The sequence below is a fragment of the Aplidium turbinatum genome, chromosome 7 (genome assembly GCF_918807975.1).
Source record: "Aplidium turbinatum chromosome 7, kaAplTurb1.1, whole genome shotgun sequence".
In the NCBI taxonomy this organism is placed as follows: domain Eukaryota; kingdom Metazoa; phylum Chordata; class Ascidiacea; order Aplousobranchia; family Polyclinidae; genus Aplidium; species Aplidium turbinatum.
The window spans coordinates 32,070,899-32,098,863 of record NC_137478.1 but is presented as its reverse complement, the minus strand read 5'-3'; the positions used below and the strand labels follow the sequence as shown (position 1 = coordinate 32,098,863).

Here is a 27,965-nt window from a genome sequence, read left to right as displayed (position 1 = left end):
TAAATACATCAGTAGAATATAGATAAAGAAGTAAAAAACCTTATAAGATTACCAGTAGCCTACCCAGCAGGGTTTAAAAATTCCACCAATGAAGAAATGTAGGCTAGTGTATATCCAAATTTTTATATGTATTAGTAATAGCTTACCTCTGCTTGCTAATTGCATTATTTTACAGATATATACTGAATCGAAGCTTAACATTCTGCCCAAATTGCAATATACCAAATACAAAAGTTCCAAAATTGATGACACTACATTTAACATTTAAAGAAAAATGTTAATGTATTTCATACAAAATGCAACACTATAAACAAATTCCTAAACTAGAAAGATTTTGATAACTCATGGTAAGATTGATTTTCCCAATAACTGGACATTTTGCCCAAATATTTTTACAAATAAATACATTAGTAGAATATAGAGAGAGAAGCAAAAAACCTCATTAGATTACCAGTACCCAGCAGGGTTTCAAAATTCCACCAATGAAGAAATGTAGTGTATATCCTAATGAACATCAGTAATAGGCTTACCGGTACCTCTGCTTGCTAATTGCATTTTCTTACATTTACATTTTGCGGGTATATACTGAATCGAAGCTTAACATTCTGCCCAAATTATATACCAAATACAAAAGTTCCAAAATTGATGACACTACATTTAACATTTAAAGAAAAATGTTAATGTATTTCATACAAAATGCAACACTATAAACAAATTTCTAAACTAGAAAGATTTTGAAAACTCATGCTAGGATTGATTTTCCCAATAACTGGACATTTTTGCCCAAATATATAGTTTTGCAAATAACTACATTAGTAGGACATAAAGTAAAAACCAAAAACCATATAAGGTTATTAGTAGGCTACCTAGCAAGCTTACAAATCTCACCTGTGAGGAAATACAGCTTGTACGTAAGCTTACTGGTGAATATCAGTAGCCTACTAATAAACTTAACAATTTTCAAAATAGATGAAATTGCATTTTACATAATTGACTGGAAAATATTAATGTATCTCATAAATTATAACAATTATGTAAACCTTCTAAACTGATAAAATGTCGAAACATCACGATAAGATTGATTTGCCCAAATAAGTGCAGATTTTTGCCCAAATTCGCGGCGTTTTTTTTTCAGCGGGGGAGCGACCGCCCCCTCTGCCCCCCCATCTCCTACGGCTATGCACAAATGTGACCACTTTTGAAGTGTTTTCATCTTTGCATGATGCATATATGGCTTATATCTGCATTTTATTTCTTTGTGTTTGCATGTTTACACGTTTAATAGAAAACTATGCTGGTTAATACAGAAAATCTCTGAGTAAAACTAACAATCAGAAAAAGTGACATTTTATCAAAAGTAAGGACACTTCAGAATTTTTTTTGCTATTTTGGTGATTAGTTTGAAGTAACAGAACGCAATACATAAAAATTTTTCCGCAACTAAAAATTTCCCGAAATTTTGTTACATGGTGTTATCCTTTTATTATCCTTATTAATTAGAGACTTAGAGTCTCTCAATATTCTTCTAAATTATCCTTTTTATTTTCCTTGTATAAAAAATAATGCCACAATTAGATAGCCAAAACCCTGCACTAGAGGATTAGAATAAGCAAAACCCTACAAGCGCACTACTTTTGTTATCGAATCATAATGTTACCCTTACCCAAACTTTAATCAGCAAACTAGTTCAAACGAAACTAGCAACCCTGACAATGGGTATTTAGAAGTAACGCTTGCAGGGCTTGGATTTAAGTTTTAAAAAAGCGATTTAATCTGGCAACACTGTATACCAATAAACTGATTTCACCTACAATGTGGCTCATATCGATGGTTACTTTATATTGTTATCTTTTTCTATGGTTACTCAAATCGAAGTTACAAAAAATATTTATCTAATCTGGCAACACTTTTAACAAATAAGTTAATTTAAATTTTTATTGAAATTACAGTAGAACTCGGTTAATCCGGATTCGATTTGACCGGCGATTCCATCCGGATTAGGCAAAGATCCGGATTAACCGATGACGGTTTTTATCAAGCCTGACGTTACCTAGATAGAAGGGTATCGGTAAAAATCACCGAAATTGAACGCATTAGTGTGGTCATCTGTCAATTCCGAGACGCACGATCACTATATTAGCGATAGAATTCTTTTGAAATGCAGTAGCCTATGCATGTAAAACGATTGTATTTGTAGACTCTGCGTCTAACGCAAGAACACACTGGCAAAAGTTATATCTTCAGACATGCGTGTCGGAATAATCTGTAGTCACTCAAAACTTTTGAAAACAGTTACGGAAGACGAGTTTCTTTGGAAAACTTACAAAAAACCAAACAAAGTCTTCTATTGGAAAAACATCACCGACATACCGCCGAAAATTCCACCGACATCTTTTCAAGTTACAGTACGAGTTTGGGCATTTGCGCACGAATTTTGCGTTAGGAGGGATTATTGTTCATGAAAAAAAGAAATCCGCAATAATTTATTGCGTCACATTAACGGAATAATAGATAAGAAATTTCTCGCAATAAGCCAGGTTACGTTTTAGCATAAAATGGCAAAACTGTCTGGAAAATCCGGATAAAGCGATAGAGAAAGCGCAACTTTTGTCCGGAATAGGCGAAGATCCGGATTAAATAATCCGGATAATCCGAAGCTGTTTCTTAAGAAAAAGATTACAAATCATTTGTACTTCCAGTTTCATCCGGATTAGGCGAAGATCCGGATTAACCGAGTTCTACTGTATTTCATAAAACTAAATAAGTTTAAGAAACAAACTTACTTTTAATGGTAGTAAAAACAGTCTTGTCTTTTCAATGTTTCTTGACGGTGGCCCAATAGATAGATAAATTTACGCTGTTGGAAAGTAGCCTACTGGTTTTAGGCATTCACTGCATTCAGTTTAACCTCTAGGTATCTTGTTGCGTGTTTTAATTCTGATTCTTGCTGCTTACTTTATTCATTTTATCAGTATGTTTTTGTGTCGTGCTATCGTTGCTGAACAGGTTGTGTTAACCTGTTTTAGCCACCTTGATAAAGTCAGTCGTGCTGACTGACGAAACGTCGGAAATACAAAAGCTAGTTATCATCTTTAACATCAGGAGGTAACCTAGTAAATAGTCACCAGAAGAACGCAAATTACTTTTATTAACTTACTTTTGTTGATTGTTGAACATTTTTGTTGATATTACGTCACCTGATGTAAACAAGCAGTTTGTTGTATTTTTAACTCAACCAAACAAAATCACTGGATGACATAATTTTATTGTAAACATCAACAAATAAATAAAAACATCAACGATCCTTGTGCGTGAAGGGACGAAAGATGTCAACCTTGATCTTCAACTTCTGTAAAACACAAAGCGAGTAATTGACGTTGATTTAATGTTGACACAATTATTTGTTATAACGTTGATACAACGTAAACAACTCTCACTTTATTGTCCGTCCGATCCAATGCTTCTTGTAGCTTGGATCTTTGTTCCATGTTCGGATGTCTCCACTCCCCATCTCCATCATCGAAGGATCGCCAAACCACAACTTCCTCTTCAACTTTGTGCAACACCTCGATGACGTCATCGACATATAGGCAGGTGCCATCGAGATACATCTGAACAATCTAAACACAAATTAATTATGATGCAACAATCAAACATAAACAATTTATTTATGTTGTGACTTTTTGTTTATTTATTTTATGTTTACAAGAATTGTTAGAAAATGATTAAAATTGGAAACTGGAACTTACTTTGTGAAACTTGTTGAAACTGAGACGTTAAAACAACGTAATGCGACGTTGAATCAACGTCTGACCATGAATCAATGTGTTGGTTATAAAAGTTAAACATGACTCACGGATCCAGGCATCGATTTGATCGCCTCCTTCCATGGAAGGAATTGATTGGAATTCATGGAGCACCAGGTCAGAGAAAGCTTTCCAAGTCGCGTCGGCATCGACTTGATGAATGACGTCACAGCATGGATGTTATTCTGAGTGTTGGAGGATCCCATCAATATCCACCCTCCATCAAAATGACTTCCTGCTGTGACTGTCACTTCCAAGTCGTTGCCTTCCCGCAGGATCTTGCTGATGGCGATGATGGAGCGCCAATCATTGTGACCTAACAATGCTGGAATAATATCAATCAATATTAGCTCGGCCAACCAGGTTGTCGTCTAAAACCACAGTTTGGTTCTAACCATAAAATAATCAAACATTGAACACAAGTTGTTTACTAAAGAACAAAACATTAATTCATTTATATCTCAAACAAAAATATAAACAAATTATTTTGAACAAAACTTTTAGGTTTGAGACAAAGTTCTAATTTGAAAATAACCTGAGTAGACTTTTGATAGCTGGTCACAAAATCGCAAGTTTTGTCTTTAACGGCTTCAAAGTTTTATCAAATTAGGACAAAATACTTAGTCTAACTTTGCAGGTGGAAACTAAACTTTTGTTAAACCGTTAAACTAACCAGAGCTTGCAAATTAAATTGAACTTTGATTTCTTTTGAGATAAATCTTCGAAGCAACTTCAGAACCTGATCATAAAAATTTCCCAATCAACCATTTCTTGCTGCAGCTCAATCCAAGCTGATGCTTTCTTCAAACTCAGAAGACAAGAACAGAAACAAACTTTAAAACATTTGTCTGATGAACCAAACAGAATGATGACAGAATTGAAAACTGAACCAACTATTTCTTGCTGCAACTGAGTCAAAACCGATCCTTCCTTTCTCTTCAACGTCAACGACTGAAAATAAAATGGCTGTCGCCTGCAGATTTGGGCGGGAGTTTTTGTGCAAGGTTGCCAAGAAAATTAAATCGGAAAAATTAATCAAAACGAAAAACAGTAAAATAAATTTGTAAAGCTTAAACCAGTGAAAAAAACACACAATAATTTCAGGTTTTATCAAAAATAGATTAAAAATGACAAACGAGTTGTAAGTTGCAAAAAATACGCGCATACTTAAAAAAAGCAGGATGAGCTTGCTGATAAACTGCAAAGTTGGCAACTCTGTTAGCAACCAACACAAACTGTCGTCTGCAGCTTTGCGCGGGATTTCTGCGTGGTGTTGCCTAAAATAATTTACCAACAAATTTATGTAGCAATTTGTGCCAGAGAATTCATTGTTTGGATATTTTATTGAAGTTACTTTGAATTAAACCATTTCTTGAAATTTAGTGTCATAATTATTGAATTTAATGTTTCCAAGAAAACTTTTAACGTTCTCTTATTTCAGTAGACAATAGCTTTCAGAAGGGCCATAGCAGTGCCGCTCTTAGGGTATTTCGGGCCCTGTGCGGAATATGCTTTGCGGGCCCCAACGACAATGATCCAATTCAGTAGCGTAGCTAGTTGTTTTGAAAGGGGAGGGAGTTTCGACGGCCGGCGGGCGATGCGTGGCGAAGCGTGCCGAAGGCAACACCCAAGGGTGGGGGTTTGGAGGGCCCCCACCAGAAAATTTTTGAAAAATTACTTTGAATTTAGTGCATTCTAAGAGCATGTTCAACAAAAATTTGAGTATGAATATTACTGTAAAATGTTGCTGTCCGGTGGCATAGCAAAAGGATAGGATCATTTTTTTCCATTGGAAAAGACAAAAATTAATGCACTTTCTGAGTAAATTGCAGGCCCCCTAAATTGCGGGCCCTGTGCAATCGCACGGTTTGCACACTCCAAAGACCGGCACTGGCCGTAGGCATTGCTCTGTAGAGCAGACAGAGATGGGTGTGAACTTGACCTTGAAGATCACAAGTGATCTTGTAGATCACTTTTACTTCGGTGTTCTTGATCTAAGATCACTTTTTTTTGTGTGATCTTGAATGTCAATAAGATCAAGATCACTTTGGAATTTAAGTTGACTTACTAAATATTGTAGAGACAATTTTTTTGAACTGGTACTGTATGATACAAAGTAGCCTAATTAGTGGTAACTACCACCAGTGGTGGCTCGTGCCATGGGGCTGCAGCCCCACCTGAAAGAAAGAGAAAAGGGAAAATATGTTTTTCTCTGTGTTTGTTCGACCCAGTTACTTTTTTCACTTAAAAATTGCGGATTGCAAATTAAAATATTTAGAGTTTCATTAGGCAACACCGATTTTGGACAAACTGCTTTGCAGCCCGAGATTATGGATTTCAAGCGCTCTGATTGGCTAAAAATCATCCTTGAAGCTCCACCTCTTTTGGTATTTTACAGCAATTTTTAAATCTATTGGGGCTGCATGGAAAACAGCCCCACCTAACCGAATAACTTTAAAGACTGTTTAAAACTTAGTTTTTATTTCGTAGAGTAGCGATGAGCCATGAATGTAAAAGTGTTGGCTGTAGAGTTAGAGTATTCAACAGGTTATTGAAAGTGCTAGGGCATCTCAAAATCACTTGAACCTTGTATGCAACGGCCAGGCTAGTCAAGACTAAGCTCAATACTAGTAAAGTTTGTCTCTAAAGCAATACTGTTAGATTTTTTAAATAGGTCTACAGCTTAGGAATACATCAACTTTTCAACAAAATTAGAATGCATTTTTTCAAAATTTGGGGTAAAAACATGCTCAGAACACACAAAATTTAATTTTATGTGATTTTTCAAATTTTTTCTGAAGGGAGACCCCTCAGACCCCCCGCAAAGTCGTTTGCAGCCCCACTGCTCACAAACATCACCAGCCGCCACTGACTACTACCATTAACCACTGTTAATATGAATACTTTCAACTCTTCTAACGCTCATTGTGTGTAAATTTGTAACAGTACGGTAGATATTTAGTGAGCTCTTGAACTGACGACATCCAAAGTGGCTCTCTGTGACCTTCGTGCATTTGCAGTTGGTGTATTATTTCGTTGTTTTTTTTGGGTATGGACAGCTTTGTCTGATGTTATTATTTTTAAGATGCATTTTGAGAAAGGTCGATAAAATAATATGTACGCTACCTATCATAGTTTTCTTTTTATCCTTATGTCATTTGATGGACTCCATATAGGTCCATATTTTTAAGTGTAATGAAAGTGTTTACTTGATAGGCTAATAGTATTACCGTTCTTAAAGTGAATGTTGTTTGCTGAGCATCAATTATTTATCAGATCCCTTTTTTTTTGTTAATAGACTGACATTTTAGCAATGAGTCGACTTGTAAAACTTCAACAAGCTCCTAAAGAAAGAAATACATCAAGTTACTTCCTGAAAAGTACTCATAATATGAAGATAAACACCTTGGCTCTCAAGACCATTCAGTGCTGTTGAATGGAAAATGTTTTCAAATTGTTGAAAAGAATGGTAACAAAATCAAAGTTATATGTATGTAATGTACAAAAAGTGATAGCCTACTATTTGTCTGCTGGCGTAGACTCCACAAGCAATCTCTTGAGACACCTACAGTAAATATGCTGTAATTTTTGTATCTCTCAAGCAGCCTACATCTGTAAAATAAACTTTTGTGTGACAATGTTGTGTAGCAGTGTAGTTAGATCGAAAATGTTTCAATTTTCATATTTCTTACAAATAAACGTTTTAACAATTAGTGGAACTAACATTAATCTATCTTCATCTGCAGAAACTCCATTCTAATATTTTGGAGGAATATAATTTAGACAAGAAATGTATCAAGCGCTCAGCCACAGCCAAGAATGATGCCACCAGCAGTGGTTGTTGTTCACCAAAAACTGCCAAGCAGAAGCAGTTAATACAAACGAATATGAAGATGCTTGCAAAGCGAAAGCAAGCTGCACCATTTCCAGTAAGCAATTCTGCTGTGGTAAAGATTCTATCGCTTGCGGCCAATAGGCTTTTACCAGTAAGCCTAGTGGAGCTAGAAGAATTTAAGCATCTTGTTTTACGTGAGTAGGCTATAACTCAAACTGTTTAGTTTATTTCATAGCTAATCTTCTCATGAAAACAATTTATTTTACTAAAATTTCAGTCATAAATCCGACTGTCCAAGTCATATTTAGACGTACCCTGGCCAGATCTCTCACAACAGCCAATACAATGAAAGAATACATACAAACAAAACTAGCAACTGTCAATTATGTGTGTCTTACATCTGATATATGGTCAACTAAGCACCGAAGTTTTTTTTGGAGTCACTGCTCATTGGGTAAATATTGATCAATAGATATTTTGTGTTGTCTTGAAAATGTGACCGTTCAGAATGGCAATAGATCAATAATTTTCTAGAGAAGTATGAAAGGAAATGTCCACCCTATTTCAAAGAAGTGGACGCCAACCTCTGCTCATTATATAGCCTACAAAAAAGACATGTCAATTGTCAAGTAACGTTAAAAAAACTAATCTAAGGGTAATGTCTGTATGAAACGAAAGTCTTGCCTTACATCGTTTTGTTTTGGTTTTAAATCTTTATCATCGGACTGACAAAAGCCTTGAATAGGTTATTCCTGGTAGTTACGCATAACTTACTTGTAGAGGTTTTGACACAGGGCCGGTTAACGAGATTGGCAGAGTGAAGTTTCCGATTATAATTATTGAAGTCTTGTTGTGTGTGAATTAATAATTCACTAGGTGCCGCCGAATGGAGAGCAGTCCTGAAATGCGTTGCTCAAGCTCTTACCCCGAGAGTCGAACCAGCGCCCCGTGATCTTGAGCCGGGCACGTAACCACTGAGCTAACGGGGCTTATTCACGTGATAATTTTACAGTTTTTGATTGTTTTTAACTTGAAATTTGAACACTTTTTAAAAATAAAACCACTCAAAAAGCAATGCAACATTGAGTTTCAGTGCCTTGAATATAGGCTACCCTGAAACTGGTGAAACATTTTAGCAAAGAAAACTGTGTTGACCAGGTAAAAACATTTACTTACTTGCAGCAACTTTTCGAGTTTTGTTGTACAGCTCTGAAATGAATGTTTTCTGCTTTTGCAACTTCTCACCTGAAAGAAATTACATTCTAATGAAAATTACGGCTTGCCATCATCACCTTTGCTGACACACAGCCACACCATTGCCAAACAGCACATTAGCTTTATTAATGAATCATTGTAAGCTCAGAAAATAATTTTTTTACTGAAATTTTTATTATTAATTTTTATTGATTAGTAAATCATTAATTAATTAACCAACAATCTGGTGGGGAAATGAACTTTTCAACGTTCTAAGTGAAGAAGTAAAGTAGCCTGTGTTTTAAGTTACTTCATATAGTGTTGTTAAAGTCCTAATTTACCACACAAATGTTAAATATCTTAATACGTTACCTGGTGAAGATAGTCGGGTTTGCTGGGAAGGTTCTTGGCGTGGTAAAGCAACGGATTCTTCTGAAGGTAACTGGATGGTTGAAGAATCTATAAAAATGCAAACAGGTTTGCAATTGCTGATTGCTGATATAGATTTTAAATGTTACTCAAAGATTACTTTATGAAGTTTATTAATCCTCCGACCCAGGGCTAGACACACAATTAATTGCCAACGTAGTTTCATAGTTGTTAACACGTGCCGCGATTAACTGGGCAATACAATTTTTTTCCAATGCTTGATTCGTTTTACTGCATAACGTATTTTTTACAATTTTGTAGTTTTCTCTAAGTTTAAACCCTTTTTTTTTTCTACGCAAAACTGTATATTTTGAACCCATTTTACGTGAGCAATACATAGCCTGACTTGGTTTAACAAGCGCTAGATGTACAACCGAAAGTGTTTGCAAATTTTATTTTATGTCATGCTGAATGCTGTGTTGAAACACAAAAAACTAAACAAATTCTAAGTAAAAACAGAGAGAGACTGTTCACCAGGCATTTTATAATAAAAGTAATTTGCGTTCTTCTGGTGACTATTTACTAGGTTACCTCCTGATGTTAAAGATGATAACTAGCTTTTGTATTTCCGACGTTTCGTCAGTCAGCACGACTGACTTTATCAAGGTGGCTAAAACAGGTTGTGTTAACCTGTTTTAGCCACCTTGATAAAGTCAGTCGTGCTGACTGACGAAACGTCGGAAATACAAAAGCTAGTTATCATCTTTAACATCAGGAGGTAACCTAGTAAATAGTCACCAGAAGAACGCAAATTACTTTTATTACAAATTCTAAGTGTTAAAATCTTAAGTTTTTTCAGCATTGTAACTATAGAATTGCAAATCAAGGATAAAAATGGAAGACCAGAAACAGTGAGCTCTTTGCAACAATGATTTTTTATCAATCGTAAAGTTACCATTTCCTGTGCTGGGATCCAGCAAAAGACCGGATAGAAATTGTACAACAATAGACCAATGATCACTGAGCAGATTGTGTTGGACGAAGGAAGCGAACTCTCTTAGTGGCATTTGATGACAAAGATACAAAGCTGAGAAGTATTCCTGGAAGGTTTGATGTGTGAAATACAATTGTTGGTTACCTTCCAGCAGAGGACATGTTTTGTTGGATCCTAATAAAGGTACCACAAAATCCTGAACTTCACTGATGGTCAGATTTTTTTGTTTAAGAGTTCTAGCATCAATAAGTACTGTACCCTCTTTTGTCGCTTTATAGGCGATTTTAGACAATTTCATAACAATTTCATCCGACAAAGAACCTGCATGGCCAGACGTTTTAAGATTTTTAAGCACAGAATGAAACACTGTGGTCATTGTGGAAATGCATTTCACTTGTCCAGATGAACCCAATGAAGCTCTGACATAAAGTTGTAACATAAGTGGGTTGTGGCATAATGATTCTAGCTGGGGTGCTTTACTGGTTAACGATTCCCAGAGTTCGTTGGCTTTACTCTGGTTATTTGTTAAAGCATCAAACAGTTTCCTCATATCTGAAGAGTTCAAATCACGAAGAAAGAAAATAAGATTTGGTCTGCAGTTTTTAGGAACGGAAAGCATCGCGTGTGGACGAGAAGTGAAAATGAGATGGCAGTGACGTAGAAATTGTCCTTGGCAAAGGCTTGAAACTAGTTCCTGAGAAGTAAGTGAGCTGTTGATGTTGCATTTCTTTACAGTTTTTATGATACTCCATTCCACTTGATCAAATCCGTCAAGAATGATACAAACTTTTTTTGGATTGTTTTTGATCCATTCAAAAGCAGAAGTAGCTTCGTTCTCGTTTAAGTTGTAGTTGCTATCTTCCAATAAAAATTGTTTCAAAGTGAATGTGTCTTCATCACAGTCGCTCATGTTCAGTGGCGGCTCGTGGCCTTTGGTGATGGGGGTGCTGCAAATTGAGATGGCAAGTATGACATCATAATGTAACAGGAACAGACGAGCGCCGTAGGCGCGAGCCTCCTAGGGGGGTCTGGGGGCATGCTCCCCCAGAAAAATTTGCACTTTTATATGCTCTAAAATGCCATTCCTGGTGTTTTCAGGACAAAAAATAAAAATTTTGAGCAGTTGAAAATGTGGACTTTTAGAACTTTGAATTAAAAAAATTGCTTATTCTTAAAGGTTGGTGCAAAATAGGAAATCTGAAGTAATAGATGAGAACATTTTGCTCATACCATGAATATCAGTAAATCATTTTATTTTTTGTCATTAACGCATCCGAGACCAAAAAGATACTACTAACTACAATATCTCGATAGCCTATAGGCCTACCAGCACGTTTATGAATGGGAAAAGGTGGCAAAACCTTGAAAGGTTTAAAACGTGCCTGAATAGAAAATCATGTAGTAGGCTATGTCTAGTTAGCACGGCCACAAAACCCAAAAAACAAACAGTAAACAATAAAACATAAACAAGCACAAATGTAGTAATGAATGACATCCTAATGAAAAGTGTTGTGGATTGAATTTGTCAGTTCCAATATTGATGTGGATGAGCACTCAGCCGTAATCATAATAATAATAAGATGGAGAAAGAAAACCGGACATAAAAGAAACCCATCCTCAGGCAAAAGCCCGTTTCGATATGGCCCAGGAGAGGAGATGTTGAGCTCTTTCTATGGTCAAACTGCACACCACACAGTAGCCTACGACGATTGAGGTTTGAGATCCAGTTTAAGTTATTGCTTCTTGTCCTGGTGGGTGACGGAATGGGTGAGCTGGTAGATGATGGTGTTTACGAAGCTCTCGTCTCCTTTGGTGTCGTGTTAGTTATGGAGTGTTGCGTTTGCTGTTAATATCTACAAACATAAAAGTACAGCACAAGCAGTCAACATTATTGTTAGGTAGGCCTAATATTTTGTAAAGTATTTCGAATTTCAACTGGAATCTTCATAAGAATGCAAAAACAGCCTTTCTACGTTGTCTTTCTATTGTGTATCCGATCCGTTTTGTTTGCTTAAATGAACATTGCTTTAGTTTGTGGACAAAAAGTGACTTTGTATCACTCTTTCTAATTGAAGAAGGAAATTCGTTCCATGTTTTTGCACCTGTGAATTCTATTGAATGCTGAGTTACAAGCGTTTTTGAGAAGTATGGAATGTTTAGAGAATCATTATCATGGTTTCTTGTACACAGGCTGTGAACCTCTTTGACATATTTAAAACGGTTGGAGAAGCAATCTGGTAGTAAACTGTTGTGAAATTTAAACACGAAAACACCATTTTCCAGTTTGAACACAAATGCTCAATTGATATCGGGATCTTGCTACAACTATCATTGTTGGGGCAAAAAATACGATGAATTCAAAGCAGACTTTTTCTCCTAATTTACAAGTAACAAGGAAGTGTCCAACATGAGAGTGACAATCTAGCCTATACAATATACATTGGTTAAAATTATTTGCAGTATCATATATATAATGTACATAAAGCACTGCTTTGTAAATAGTTACCAGTTTTAACAAATTAGATAGGCTATTAATAAACCTAACGCAAAACATTAAAAGATTAATTAATCAGTACATACTTAACTTTAGGATGTCTTCTGAAGACTTGATTATGTGTGTCTGTGAATAAATAAATACAAAACTGTTGCCATTGATTGTCCAGACATTTCTTTTCCCAAATTGGTGTTTTGCATCATTGACGAGTTGAACTCTCCACTAAGTAGTGAGTTACTCAGTCAAGGCCATGGATGATCCAGCAAAGTTTTTCTTTTGCTGAAATACAAGATTTCTTGTGGATTGTCTGACAAATTTTATTATGATGGGTTATTTCATCACTATGAATAACAAATAAACAAAAGACACAAAGTTCCTACAGTGGATGCTGCACATGTACTATAACTAGGGTGGATACAACTTAGGTAAACAGTGGGATAAACTACAAAACATTAGTTTCTTACAAATAAACTGCTCCATATCAACTGGAACCAAGCTTATTTATAGACAAAATCCATTCTTCTTGTTTTCTTTTGAGCAAAAAGGTAAATGATTTTGTCGTTAATGTCTGGGAGATGAAAAAAAATTTCTCCGTTGAAATGACGGCAAGAGCATTTAGTGATTAGAGCCTTTCTTGATTGATAATGATGGTACTCCTCAGAAAAGTTTTGATTCTTTTTAATGTTGAAAAGCAGCGTTCAGGCTCTGCTGTGGTCATAGGAAAGGTCAGGGGGAATTTTAACAGTTTGGAAATTTCACTGAGAGCATCATTTAAATTACTTTTCTGAATAAATGTCAACAATTCAAATAACGCGGAATATTCATGCATGTCCGACCTGCTGCAGAATACTGCAAGTTCAGTTTCAAACTTTTCTTTTTCTATGATGATGATGGGATATGCTTCAACAGTTACTGCCACCTCATGTATGGGCAGTTTATTCTTAAAGCTATTGAAGCTTCTCTTGTTGAACAATTTTGCAGCTACTAATTGTTTGGTGAAGGAATATCTAGCCATTATGTCAACGCATATGCAGTCACACACCTCCTTCGCTTCAGCCATAAGTGTTTTTGAAGAATTCTCACAGTAGCCTACAGTACTTTTGAGTTTCTTATCACAGAAATTGCACTTTTGAAATTGCTTATATATTCATGTACTTTCAACACATCAATATCTCGAGATTGCATTTGGTTGAAAATCACTTCAACATGAGGCATTATTTGATGAAACAGCTGCAACCAACAGAGCAATTATTTTTCGTTGGTAAGTTAATGCAAAATACCTGTTGCTTCTGAAATGGTATGATCAGTACCGGTACGGTAGTTGATGTAGACTGTATTTCATCAAGGCAGAATTTTAAGGGTTCCAATTGTTCATGAACTTTATTAACTGTTCGTATATGAAAGTTTACATTGACAGCATCACGTTGCAGCCTCCCATGTCATAACCTATCCTTCTACCAGTCTACAACTTGCTGCACAAGTAGACTAGCACTTATAAACCATCAACACACAGCCTGAAAATAACAATGCGATGTGGAATTAATGTAAATATGGCAGACCCTGCTCAGCAAAATGCTGATAAAAAATCTAGCCAATTAAGAAGTTGCGTTGTTCTTACAGTTACACCCCTAGATTTTTGAACTAAACTTATTATCACAAATAAACAATGAACCTAGCTTAAATTTAATTAAGTAAGAACGATAATGATAACCTAGTCTAAGCTTTATCTTTTAGTGCAGAAAGCAAAGCACATTAGTCTAACAATGTAACAGCATCAGTCGCAGCCACCTAACATTATGCTTGAAAACGATGAAGTGTACTTGCAACAATAGCTAGCCTGACAGGCAACTGCAAAATTTGCAGTTCGGAATTGTGCAGTTTTAAAGCAACCTCAGCCAAATATGACGTCACCATTCCTGTTTGTTCTTTTTTTATAAGATCGCAACTGCAGAGCTTGCAGTTCAGAGCTTCCAAATATAAAACTTGAAAAATCATAATAATTTTTAAAATTTAGAAATTATGAAACTTCTAGTCGGTAGGACTAGGATCTATAGAGAAAATAAAAAAAACGTAAAATTAATAAAAAAAATAAATTCGGAAATGTGCAGGGGGTGCTGCAGTTCTGCAGTTTCTATAGACGAGCCGCCACTGCTCATGTTCATGAAAAGCTTCCTTAAAACAACAAGATCACCACGATGACAAAGACGCCTTGCCAGGCGCTTGGACAAGGTTGTTTTTCCTACCCCAGGATATCCAATTATTGAAACAAAATGGTTCTTTTGAGCATCCAAAACTAATTTATTAAAGTCAACTTTTTCGTCAGATTTTGTCAGTTTAAACTCATGGATTTTGGGATCATACTTGTTGTCATTGGGAACAAGATTTCCTTCGTAAAATTGAACCAAAAAGAGTTCAGCACACACTTCTGGCAAACCATCAGACGAGATGTTAAAATGGCACAGGTCGACATCATACTCAGGATCATACAGCTTGAAAGTTGTTTCTTTCAGCTTTTCTATTCCGATGTTTGAGCCTAAAAAACAAAAAATAAAATTTATTAAATTTTTGCATTAAAAAGTAGCAAATGTGGATCCTGACTTTTTTCAATTGTTTCTTGCAGTTTTTCCCGCACATTCTTACAGATGTAACAACTGCGGAAAAAATATTCAAAACTAAAAAAAAATGAACTGAAAATGTAATTTAAGAAAACACATTAGTATTCACCTTTTGTTAGGTTTTAATAAGCTGTTAGTAAACTTATCTTTATGGAACATAAGATAAATAAAAGATGCGCTCACACTCCACAGCATGCAACGCTTTCTACCCAGACAGCCACTTCATCTGGTCCAGAATGCCTACAGATGAAATGCGTGCCGCAAATCTATGGAAGGTTTTGACACAAGGGACTGTACATAAAACACGTCCTCATAAAATTGCGAAATATCCCCCCCTCCTTCCATTTCCGCACCTTTCATCCTTGTCCGTGCGGAAAACATTACCGATATCGCCGAAGTGTAAGTGGCCATGGCAGCTCTATAAACTTGTATTGCTTGCTTGAGATTATAAATACACTACTTGTACTGGAGTGGTGGTTTAGAAACCTTCTATAGTCAACTATTTCTAATCCTCACAAAGTGCAAAGCTGAAAAAGCTTTATATAAAATTGGATTATTATGCCACACTTTTCAAGTACTGTACACAAAACTCTCTTTCGCCTGCATACAATACATGTTGGTCTAATCTAGTCATCTTCGTTCATGACATATAGAAAAAGTACGTGGCTTTAATCTTTTTGCTAGTGTTACAGGCAGGGCTGTGAAGTCGGAAGGATTTTGACGTGTCCGGAGTCGGAGTTGTTAAAAAAGACCGACTTTAAACAAAACGATTTACAACAAAATTTTAAGTCGCCGTTGCAATTTCTATCACAACTTAAGTGAAATCAAATTTTTTAAAAATGAAAAAAAAATGTGGCAACCTTCATAAATCTGGAAACAGTGAAGTCGGAGTGGGCCAGTTACAAGCCAAGGACTCGGGATCGTATACTTTTCGCCCGACTCCACAGCTCTGGTAACCGGGTTGAACAAATTTGCTAAATACGCCTCTGCAACTTTTGGAGCCAAACTTCATGGCATTAGTATCAGTTATACTTGCTGAACTAGGAACATAAAGTCCACGTGAGATATGCACTACAAGGTAAGGTGCCGGTAGGAAACGGCCTCCCAATACCACTTTCCAGTTAGATCTCTAAGATCCACAACAAGAGTCATTATCACCTCCAACTATTTCCAGGAGACACTGACTGTGACAAAATGGTATTCTGCTCATTTCTAATTTGCTGCTGGAGACTTGATTTCTTCGGGCTTGATGTGCTCTGCAGTAACTGAATATGAGTATTATTATGGATATTTCGGTTCCGCAGTTTGGATCTAATGTAAATTTGGAACCGGTTCTTGGGGATACGCCATTCTACTACATTGTTGATGTTGGTGTATGTCTGAACCAGGGATGGAGGAACCATTTTAAAAGTAGGTGGGCCCAAAGGCGCAGCAGTCATCCAACTTTTGGGGGGTTTCGCCCCTCAGACCCCCCTAAACTTTGCTGCATTCCAAATACTGTATTAGACTTGACATTTTTTCCTCAAAAAGTTATTAATACGATCATTGAAAGCAATAAGTTCTTGGCAAATTGAGGTGAGATCAACCTGATCGATCAAGTTTTTGTGAATGTGTTCAATTGTTCATCCTATGGTTCAAGTGCTCTTGGGTTAATCTGCTTTTTAAGTAATTTTTCACCAGTCTGTGGCACGAAAAAGATCTTTTTCAGTAGCATTAAACATAGGGATTTTCAGGTAAAATTGTATCAGTTTTGATAGATTTAAGTAAATGTTTTATCTATTTTAACAGCTTGAGTTCGTTTTCGAGAGAATTAACATCAATATCCCCATCTAGCCTGGTTTAAGTGCTTTCTTTTAGACTAGAGAAAAAGTTGCTGCATCCTCTACCCTTGCTTCAGCTAAAATTACTTTCTCTATATTACAAAAAACTGCAGGTTATCTTGGTCAAATCTTTCGCTACCTTTTCAAAAATATTTGGTATTGAAATGTGGGTGGGCCAGGCCCACCCAGAAAATAAAGTAAGTGGGCCTAGGCCCACGTGGTTCCTCCATCCCTGGTCGGAACCCCTCCGAGTTTTGCAATCAGACGCAAAACCTGGTTGTGAAATCGGTATGGAAACAGGTATGGATCAGATGATTGGTAAAATGATTTTGTTGTATGTCTACTGCTAAAAGAATGTCCGCATTCCAGCAACTCTCCCTTCCTCTTGTTCACAAAAGTTTGCAATTTGTAACCTCCCCTCCTAACCCCCTTCTCCTTGACTGCGGACGTCATTTATAGACATTTAGTAACCGTATGGTGAAGATTAAATTAAGATTTGTTTAAACCTACTTTGTCGATGCGAGGGGTGAGAAGATGCGGAAGTTGATCTCGGTGTTGTTGGCTCATAATGCTCATTGTGAGAAGTTGCTTCCAATGTACCTTTATTACCATGTGATCAAAGTTAATTAATGAAACTGCAATTATATTATCTACGACGGTTGAATAACATTATGCTTCTTTATAACCAGCTGAATCCACTACTGTTGCATTGATTTGACGTCTGCGGACGTGGAATCAATGTAAAAACTCTAATCAGCAAAAACTGTTGTTTTTACATTAATTCAACGTCCACAGACGATGAATCAATGCAAAATTCTAATCAGCACATTCCGTTACTTTTGCCTTGATTTAACATCAGGTTCTCATGTTGAGTAGTGACAATTCTTTTTCACCCAATCCAGATATCAAAGACGTTTAATATAAAATGAAGGCATAAAACAATGTCACTAATTATTCAGACGCAGTAGCGGAGCTAGAAACAAATTCATTGTTGTTTCAAGGGAGTAAAAATTGTAAGAGAAAATGAGCAACGCTTGCGACCACCTTCCATCCTTAGATTCGCCGATTTACAAACAAAACCGGTTAATTATTCTATTGCGTCAAAATGACGGCTATCTAGATTTGGTTGTGACGCTATCTGACCGAACAATTCAATTTATAAATTTGAAACAAAAAGCTTTAACAAAAACTTATAATTTAAAACTTATACTGTAATTTATCCAATCGAAAGTGTTCTAGCTATTTTGTTTTTCGAGGTGACACGTGACCAAGTGCCTCACTGGATTCGCTACTGCACACAGAAGATTATCTGATTCACTTTCAAAATGGAAATCTTGTAATTACTGATTTTATTCAGCTAATATGATTTCTGCTCCTCAGGTCAATTCATTTCATTAAAATGGTTAATTATTATTCAACATAAACGTTTACAGTGTTTAAGCTTTTTTTTTCTTTAAATTTCACTTCCGTACAAGTCAACTCCTAATGCAGCAAAGCTTGGACAGTTTTCTAATCCACTCTGGTACTTACACGTACAATCACTGACAAACATAATGACATTTAAACATTGAATCAACATCAAACCGCGCGATACCAATGTATAAAGAAATGCTAACAGACGCCAATTAATTCTCAACGCGTTTGATAGCGCAAATTATTTATTATGATTTTTTTAATTAACATAGCACCGTTTGTGAAGAAGAGTGAATTCCGGCGCAGTCAAACCTTTGTGGATCCAGTTTCGAGTTTGAAAAGTGACAGAAATTCATTTTTAATTTGTTTTCTACCCACAAGATAAAAAATAGAAAAAGGGTGATTGTTTTATTTTACAACCTAATAAACCAAGTTTGCAGAAATGAAAAGTTTAAATTTGGTTTAATGCAACCTTTACTTTAGTAAACGTAACGTCAATTTAATTAACACAGAGCTAGTTTACAATTTATATATAAGCCCTTCTGATGATCCTCCTTTAGGTGAAACAAGCTGTCAAGGATTTCGATAGTAATAACTATATTTGATTGTATTTTTATGTTTTTAGAGACAGCAGCAAGTCGTGGGTTAGCTCAGGACTTCCCAAACTTTTTTGCCCGCGGCCCCTTTTAATCTCCGAAAATGTTTCACGCCCCCTTACGATTAAAACGACAAACAGTGCGAAATATACATTTGTGATATTTATTGAAAAGCTTAAATCTAACGAAAATCAAAAACAATCTACCGTTCTCAGTTCAGTTTGTTTTTATTTATTTCTGACCATAACAACGAAGCCTATGGGCAGCCTACTGGAAACAAAACAAAAAAGCCAACACATTTATTCAATGCAAAATATGGATGTTTTCTCTTAGGAGGGACAAATTAAATTCGTTTAGTTTTTCAAGCAAATTGGACATTTGACATAACTCTAAAAGCTAGATGTTATTGCGAAAATGGTGGACCAAGAGTGAATTTTATTCTACTGGAAAAATCACGATTTCGATTTTTAACGTTAATTGGCTAACCATGTTAAAGCTTTGACTTTTGAAAGCCACTTCACTTCACGATGCAGTGAAAGAGTTTTTAACTCCGATTCTATTTCACCTCATAAATTTTCAAAAATGCGGGCAGCCTATTGAGTGCGCGACTCTTAATAAAGTTAATAACTGTCATAGCATCTCGCACATAAGTGTTAATATGCAGTACCTTGTGCAAATTAGTATACTTTCTGCGACCCCTGAAGGTCGTTACGCGATCCCCAGTTTGGGAAGCCCTGGGTTAGCTGATTGGTATGAATGGGCGACAATACGATTATATATTTTGTGTTGGAAAACCAGTAATATTCGTTAGCAAGCAAGAGAATGACAGGACGCCTTCCTAGAGATTTGTGGCATTAGTTTGATTTATAACTGAATGTAAAATCCTTCAATTGTGTGAAAACAACAAGTTTTTATCCCCAATCGCAGAAAAACAAAGGATAGAAAGTTATGTGTGCGACAGTAGAGCGAGCGAAGGAGGAATTGTAGGAAGACATCAAGCCTCCACTCTTTATAAGAACCAAAAACTATCTCTAAGTAGAAAACTGCAAGGTGACTATATGGTTACATATGTAGCACAAGTTTATTGCATGTTTGTTGTAAAAAGTGTCTCTTCCCTTTTGATTTTTTCTGATTTGACGGTTTCATAGATTAGCAGAGTGAAGTTTTTCGATTGTTGAATGGCGGGGAATTATTCCTTTGACTAGGTGCCCCTGAAAGGAGAGCAGTCCTGGATTACGTTGCGCAAGTGCATACCTCGAGAGTCGAACCAGCGCCGCGTAATCTTGAGCCTGGCGCGTAACCACTGAGCTAACGGGGCTATTGTTAAGTCTTATGTGACAGTGCATGCTTTATCTCAGAAAAATTATTGTTATAAGTGGCTATGCATAATTGTGCTAATACCATAGCATCTTTTCACATATAAACTAGGTAGGCAATTGCCTACCTAGTCCCTTTGCTTGCCCCTCTAGTTTGAAACTAGGTGAGCAGTTTTTAAAACTTAATTATTGTTTAAGGTAGATCCAAGTTTTATCCACGTTAAAGAATGAACAGCTAAATGGAAAGCTTCAGCATACTTTTAGAACTTATGAGCCTACCTTTGACCTTACTTATAATATCCTTGATGTTCCATTCAAGCAGATTATTAATTTGTCTTGTGAGTAGGCCTACCTCAAATTTTGTGTGAGATTCTAAATGTCTGAATTAGGCTACCAAAGTTTGTTTCCTGATTTTCATCAAAATAAAATACCAGCTCTTTAAAATCATCTAATTCTGCAAAGATTCAATTCATTATAATATCTTAGCAGTTGTATTTCATATAGGCTATTATCATAGTTGTTTCTTTTTACTTTAGTACAAGAGACCTCAGCAACTAAATGTTGTTAGATTAAATTTTATTACATTATTATGTACAAAATATTGTGGGCGGGGATGAATATAGGAATCAATTATTTGTCTCAAAAGTTTAGTCTAGGCATAATATGCCTTTTCACCCACAATTTGCCTAAGAAATCTACATTTTTAAGCTTAGCGTACATGTTTTACGCTCGGGAAAAAATGCTCTTTTCCCATCATTTACGAGCGAAAAGTGCCCTTTTTTAACATAACTCTCGCGCTAAAAGTGCCCTTTCTTGAAAATTTGCCCACCTAGTTCCAATTTGTGAAAAGATGCTATGGCTAATACAGATACAGTAGTTTGTGCTAATACATACAAAAGTAAACTATAAAATAAACGATCTTCTTTGCAAAACATGTCTCAGCAAAAACAAACATCTCACCTGGCGGATGGTGGTGTTGGTGGATTACGGTATAAGATCGATTGACTGTTGGATTTTGAACAACCATTCCAGCTGAAAGTATGCTGTTTTCAACTTGTCCTACATGAATTGATGGTCCAGAAGACAAACCACTGCCAGATGCCACTGAATGTTTCTAAAAAATACGAGTTTGAAAGAAATAGTTTAAACAGTTAAAAACATATTAACAGTTAAAAAAGTAGCCAATCAAAACAAAATTATAAAACCCATCCAGTCATTTTCATGTTGGATAAAAGAATTTAATTTTTGTGATAGCACAAAGCATTTTCTCCTTACTTTTCTGCTCTGAATTTGACCTTCCAGGTTCTCCATAGTATCTGGAAAGTAAAAGATGGATTCACACTCAAAAAAGAATAATCAAGACATCTTGACATTGAATCTACAATATCGACGTGGCGATCAAAGATACGATTGTTATTAATATCCAGTCTTGTACGTTGGCGCCGTCAATTTGACGGCGTCAACTTTTTGTTGACGCTGAGGCTAGCACCGTCAGTTTATTTTTTATTTGACGGAAGTGATAGCGCCGTCAATCATTTGCCGATTTTAAGCGTCAAGCGCTATGCGTCATTTTTTGTTTTCATGGAAAATCTCGTTTCACAATAAGAGTTTCACAATGTATTCTGGCCAGCGCGACTCATCCAAATTACCCGATTTCGCGTTGGTTGGAATAGCTACCAGGAATACAAGCGGAAGAAGTTCGCCAAATGGTGATCACTGATATCAAGAACGAGGGATTAGAGAGAGAAAGCGAAAAATCAATGAATGTCATCGCGGTGGTTGAAGGTACTTTATTTCAAGAGCTCTATGCCGTTGAAAAGAGCGATGTTGGTGCAGTGGACCTCGTTAAAAGATATATATATATGCTAAGCAACTAAGCCATCACAGCACGCTTGGAACAGTGATATCTTTCCGAGTAAACGTTTTCAAGACTTGTTTTTGAAATACAACACACCAATAGCCTACCATTCAGCGCTGCTGTGGAACGCATGTTTTCATTTGGAAAGGACATTATGCGTCCCAAACGCAGCAGATTGTCAGACAAACGTTTTGAAATGCTTGTGTTTCTACAAGGAAATAACTAATAAGCTAAAGCAGCTAGTTACAATACAGTCTCAAAACATGAAACCTGCTCTTTATTTATAACTATTGTTAGCCTAAACTTGGTTGAAAGACTTTCGTTTAGTGAGACCCTGGCTAAAATAGCGCTAGAAGTTAGCTCTGACGCTGACGCCGTCAATTTCTTTACGAGCTTACGCAGTACTTTACGCCGTAAAGTTTTTAGGCAATTCGCGCTGACGCTGACGCCGTCAATTTATTTCATTGACGCGTACAACACTGTTAATATCGAAATCATGGTTAACGGAAAGCATTGAATCAAGTTTGATATCGATCGTTTTCACACTGGTGGTCGACCGTGGAAATATTGAAGTAGTTGACAGCGCTGTGTTCGATCTTTGGGCTTCACCATTAGTGGGTTCACTCTGATAACGTTCTTTGTAGGCGTCATTCATTAAAGATTGCCTACTCTTTTCATTAATGAACAGCGATAAGTCAGCATAAAAGACAAGCAACCTTGTGAAAAAACGCAAACAATGTAGACCAGTGCTACTCAAACGCCGGTACGCGTACCGGTGCCGGTACGCGAGCACTTGGCTGCTGGTACGCGGTCAGTTAGGAGAAATTGTAAATTGAGTAATTTGTTTTATGTTGATCAGAACGTCTATATAATAATTTTTAGGCAACGATAATGTTCAATCTGCTTTCCCAGGTATAGACTGTGTGGTGGCCCGCTACTACGACGACTTCCAGTTACGTCACAAAGAAATGTTATTTCGTTGTAATTGTTATCCAATATTTCAACAAAGTATCGCAATGTTCGATGCGAGATTATCATCCTTTTTGTGTCTTTGTGCTGTGTCCACGTGCTTGACTATACCTGCAGCGTCCAGTAACGAGCAGAAAAGTGAGAGGCTCAATCGATCGGCCACACTCTGACTTGAAAATATCAGATGATTGTAGTGAGTTGAGCATGTTTTTACATAGATTTGTTGAAGGTTTAAACCTTGTTCTTTTTTAGAAAGTGAGTTAGCTGTTAGCCCATATTAGCCTATAAAAAGTATAGGCCTAGTTTTAGCTAAGTTTTACAAATGGCAAAGCGTGGTCCTACTCCTATGGACAAATATATGAAACAGAGACAATCAGTTTCAGACCTACATGATGATTCTGATTCAAACGAAAGTAATGCTGGAAGCACTGAGGTGTTGACTGTAAAAAGAAGTCGTTCAACATTTGTGCGAAAATATGATCCATCGTATTTAAGCTATTTTATAGATGAACAATGGCTTGCTTTGCTAGCTTACATAACTGACATTTTCGTTGTTATGAATGGCCTTAACACTTCAATGCAAGGAAAAAATGCTTCACTTTTTGCAACAGCAGATAAAATTGACGGCATGTAACGAAAGTTGAAAGCATGGAAGATTCGAGTCTCGAACAATTGTTACGACATGTTTCCTAAGTTAGCTACTGTTATTGACGATGCTGGAGACAATTTGGACGTAAAATGTGTTCAAGATACTGCCACAGAACATTTGTCAAATTTGGTGGAACGTATATTCAACATTATTTTCCGGAACAAAAAGATTCACGAAGAGGAAATGAATGGATTCGAAACCCATTTGCACCAACTGTAAACGTAGAAGAGTTCAATATAAGTGTCGATTTAAAAGTTAAATTATTGGATCTATCTGCTGATGAAGGTTTGCGAAAATCTTTTGAATCAAACTCCCTTGCAAGCTTCTGGGTCAAAATAAAAGCAGAATATCCGAGACTGTGTACCATAGCTATTAAAACACTGCTTCCATTCCCTTCTACATATCTATGTGAAGCCGGCTTTTCTACCATGAGCTGTTTAAAGGGAAAACACAGAAACGCGTTGGATATCCATGCTCCTCTTCGAGTGGCATTGTCTTCCATTGAACCGCAATTGGATAAGCTGGTTGTAAATAAGCAAACGCACACTTCGCATCAAAATTCGAAAGACCATTAATAAAAATGTTTTTTTACTTGTTTTTTGTGTATTTGTTACAAAAGTAATAATGACTTTGCTCTTGTCTTTATTTCGCAAATTGACCGGGACGCCAAGTGATAGAAGGTGCTCAACCGGTACACGGCGTAAAAAAGTTTGAGTAGCACTGATGTAGACAACAGGTGTGAACATTTTCAAGGGTTGTCAGCCCCATTAGCTCAGTTGATTGAGCGTCCGGAGTTGCGCACGGAAAATTGCAAGATTAAGCGGCGCTGGTTCGATTCTCGGTGTGTGTGCGCTTGAGCAACGCATTTCAGGACTGCTCTCCATTCAGCGGCATCTAATGCAGGGGTTCTTAACCAGGGGTACGTGTACCCCTTGGGGGTACGAAGCACCAAAGCAGGGGGTACGACATGCAGTGTGGAATTATACGCTATTTAGGCATATGTGTGAAGAATGCGTAACAAGTCACTTTTGTATATGTCTATATACTGGAGAGGTTTCTACTTCTCAGGGATGGATGCAAGACCCATTTATTTTCAGCCTACATTCTATTCATGATAATGCCCAAATGAAAGACTATCTTATTGAAATGAAACCTAGTAGTAAAAGCAAAATGGAGTTTGATCCAATGCAGTTGGATGACTTCTGGTGTACACAACTCAACACATTTCCCCAGTTAGAAAAAAAGCTTTAGAAATCTTTTTGCGACAATGCGACAACCTACCCATGTGAAACTGGGTTAACTCTTGTAAACATCAAAACTAAGTCGGGCAATCGTTTGGATCTAAGAGATGATATGTGTGTGTCTATCTCAATGAAAGTACCTCGTTTCAACATAATCATTGACGAAAAGCAGCAACACAAAAGCCATTCGTAGATTGACTGATAAATCTTGTTGAACTTACAAGACTGTTTTTAATGCATACATTCAACCGGAATGGCCCGTTTCGGTGAGTCCGATTCGGTGAGTCCGATCTCTTAACGGGGGATTTTTTCAATTTTTTTTTAATTATCGTGTACCGTAGCCTAATTATCATTGACGTTTTAGGGTTAGGGTTAGAGGTTAGGAACTCACCGAATCGGACTCACCGAATAGTAGCAGACCCACATTCAACACGTAAGTTATAAATGCACTGAGTTTAATTCCTATTATTACAATTTTATTTGCTTCCGTTGGCCATTGTAGACAGGGAGTAGGCTACAAGAAAATTTCATGAAAGCTCAAAGGGTACGAGCGCTAAAAAGGTTAAGAAACACCAAGAAACACTGATCTAATGGATGGAATAATTCCCCCCCAACAATATTTCAACAATCGGAAACTTCACTCTGTCAACCTGGGTAACCGGCCTTGCGTCAAAAGGTTCTACAAGTATGCGAAACTACAAAGAATAACCAATCAAGGCTTTGTCAGTCCGAGGATAGAGATTCGATTCTCGGGGTGTGCGCTTTAGCAACAAATTTAAAGACTGCTCTCGTTCATCAGCACCTCATAAACGGAATAATTAACAGGCAACAACAATTGGCAACTTCACTCTGCCAATGTCAGTAACCATGCTTGCGTCAGTGGTTCAAGGTCCCTACAAGTATACAGAACTGCCTGGAATAACCTATCAAGGCTTGTCCATGGGCTTCTAAATAGTAGCATCTGGACTGGAAACGCAGTGACCAACAAAAGGCCAAACAGTTGGTACAACAGTGGGCCAACAGCCAAGTAACTAACCCTGTTTGCCCACTGTTGGCCAACTGTTGTACCAACTGTTTGGCCTTTTGTTGGTCACTGCGTTTCCAGTCCAGATGCTACTATTTAGAAGTCCATGGCTTGTCAGTCCGAGGACAAAGCTTGAGACCAACAACAAAAGCAACTAAGGTTGGTTACAATAAGGAGAGATGCCTTATTTGGTAACAATTTTTCAATTTCAATTTTAGCATCTGATTTTCAGACGTAAGAGAATATTGTTTGATCCTTGATGTATATATATATATATATATTTTTTTTTTCTAATACTTTAATTACAATGCAAACTGCACTCAAAGAAGTTCATAACATAACTGTCCTTAGAACAGCTCAAAAATTACCAAACGGTGTCCTACAGAAGGTTGTGGTAATTTTAAATAGAAAAAAATCCCGTTAATTATAAAGTTAAATTTGACGCACACAAATCGATGCTACAATCATAGTGGTTGAAAATTTTCGTTCTCCTGCAGTAAGATGTAGCAACACATTTCAAGTGGTGATATTTATATGTAAAATGTAAAAAATCATGAATATCCAAGTAGACTAATTTACATATCATAGAAACCCTCCAAGCAAACTTACCAGGATTGGTTGACAAGTCACGTTCAACCACATCTTTCTTATTTGGAATAATTGTTCTGGTTTGTTTTTGAGACATTTTGTGTTTAGTTCAAGGAACTTGAAACAAGAACAAGCTTAAAACTAAGTAGGCTACTGTATCTGTAGTTGATGCTGGAAAACGCAAATGTGATTGATTTTAATGTTGCTTTCCTCAAGAAAAACATGGCGAATCAAGCAATGATAAAATTCCATTGAGCAAGCCAACATAAACCTTTATCTTCAATAATAGTTTCCACTGACCCTTATTAATTTTCATATTTGTTTGGCGAAAAACCAGCTTGTTTGACAACAAATAATACAAACTAATCCACGCGGGGTTCAAGTTATTGTTCTAACTCAAACTTACATTCATCACCAAGACTAGAAACAGCGCAGTTTAATTCAGTTATTTTGTTTTGACTTTCATTTGAATACAACCCAGACCTCAAACTCGTCAATTGTGCGTAATAGATAATAATGTTATGGTTTTATTTATTGTCGCTCTACAACAGCTAAGGTCTTTTAGCGACAGGGCTTATTTTTCCTTTATATCAGATTTACAATGTCATCACATTATTACCCGACTCATTCTCACTGCGCTATGCAGGATAGAACACAATCGGTACCGTTTTTAAAGTCTTCGGTTTGACCCGACCTGGAATCGATCTCCGATCTACCAAAACCACTCGGACACTGAGCTGGTTGTGCGTGAATAGAACTAAAAGTGCTGAGCAAATAGCCTTTTATAGCGGAATGGTCACATGAGTAAACCGTAAACAGAAAAAATGGAAACTTCTTTGTGGGAACAAGCAAACCTCCAGCAATAAGCGATTTAGTTGATTGCGTTACATCGTTGGCATATGTTGAATAAACGTAAATAAAAATATTAAGGTTTTGCTTCATAAAGAGTCAACTGCTTTTTGCCTTTGCTTGCCATCTGCACTTTCAGTCTTTCACTGCGAGGGAGAGTAGAAAATAGTTGACATACAAAATTTTAACACAGAATTTACTTGCGTCTCATTATAATTGAACACAAATCAGCGATAAAGACAAAGGATGGTGTCTGTAGAATATAGTTGACATACAAAATTTATAACACAGATTTTACTTGCGTCTCATTATAATTGAGCACAAATCAGCGATAA

The 27,965-nt window shown here is 36.6% G+C and overlaps 2 protein-coding genes across 2 annotated transcripts; both read right to left on the bottom strand.

Annotated features, from left to right (window-relative positions):
- Positions 1-3,245: 3,245 nt before the first annotated feature.
- Positions 3,246-11,318, bottom strand: LOC145773989 (protein NLRC5-like). Its single transcript, XM_082585118.1, has 6 exons — positions 10,160-11,318; positions 9,208-9,294; positions 8,818-8,886; positions 3,857-4,131; positions 3,438-3,620; positions 3,246-3,349 (listed from the first exon to the last, which is right to left on the bottom strand). Exons 1-6 carry the CDS (start codon positions 11,106-11,108, stop codon positions 3,296-3,298), a joined length of 1,617 nt encoding a protein of 538 aa, XP_082441244.1. The 5' UTR covers positions 11,109-11,318; the 3' UTR covers positions 3,246-3,295.
- A 116-nt stretch (positions 11,319-11,434) lies between these two features.
- On the bottom strand, positions 11,435-26,943 carry LOC145773992 (uncharacterized). Its single transcript, XM_082585120.1, has 8 exons — positions 26,803-26,943; positions 21,728-21,768; positions 21,413-21,566; positions 17,638-17,727; positions 15,054-15,225; positions 13,973-14,206; positions 12,779-12,971; positions 11,435-12,051 (listed from the first exon to the last, which is right to left on the bottom strand). The coding sequence occupies exons 1-6, from the start codon at positions 26,876-26,878 to the stop codon at positions 14,185-14,187; spliced, it is 555 nt and encodes a 184-aa protein (XP_082441246.1). The 5' UTR covers positions 26,879-26,943; the 3' UTR covers positions 11,435-12,051; positions 12,779-12,971; positions 13,973-14,184.
- Between the last annotated feature and the right edge of the window lie 1,022 nt (positions 26,944-27,965).

What these genes read in the sequence shown, in the direction of transcription:
- LOC145773992 (XM_082585120.1), bottom strand. Translation starts at nt 26,878, where the DNA reads ATGTCTCAAAAACAAACCAGAACAATTATTCCAAATAAGAAAGATGTG. An exon ending in GTCAAATTCAGAGCAGAAAA is followed by an intron (nt 21,567 to 21,727) that starts GTAAGGAGAAAA and finishes CGTATTTTTTAG; the next exon opens with AAACATTCAGTGGCATCTGG. An exon ending in CCAACACCACCATCCGCCAG is followed by an intron (nt 17,728 to 21,412) that starts GTGAGATGTTTG and finishes ATGGTAATAAAG; the next exon opens with GTACATTGGAAGCAACTTCT.
- LOC145773989 (XM_082585118.1), bottom strand. Translation starts at nt 11,108, where the DNA reads ATGAGCGACTGTGATGAAGACACATTCACTTTGAAACAATTTTTATTG. An exon ending in GGATCCCAGCACAGGAAATG is followed by an intron (nt 9,295 to 10,159) that starts GTAACTTTACGA and finishes GCATTTTTATAG; the next exon opens with ATTCTTCAACCATCCAGTTA. An exon ending in AACCCGACTATCTTCACCAG is followed by an intron (nt 8,887 to 9,207) that starts GTAACGTATTAA and finishes AATTTCTTTCAG; the next exon opens with GTGAGAAGTTGCAAAAGCAG.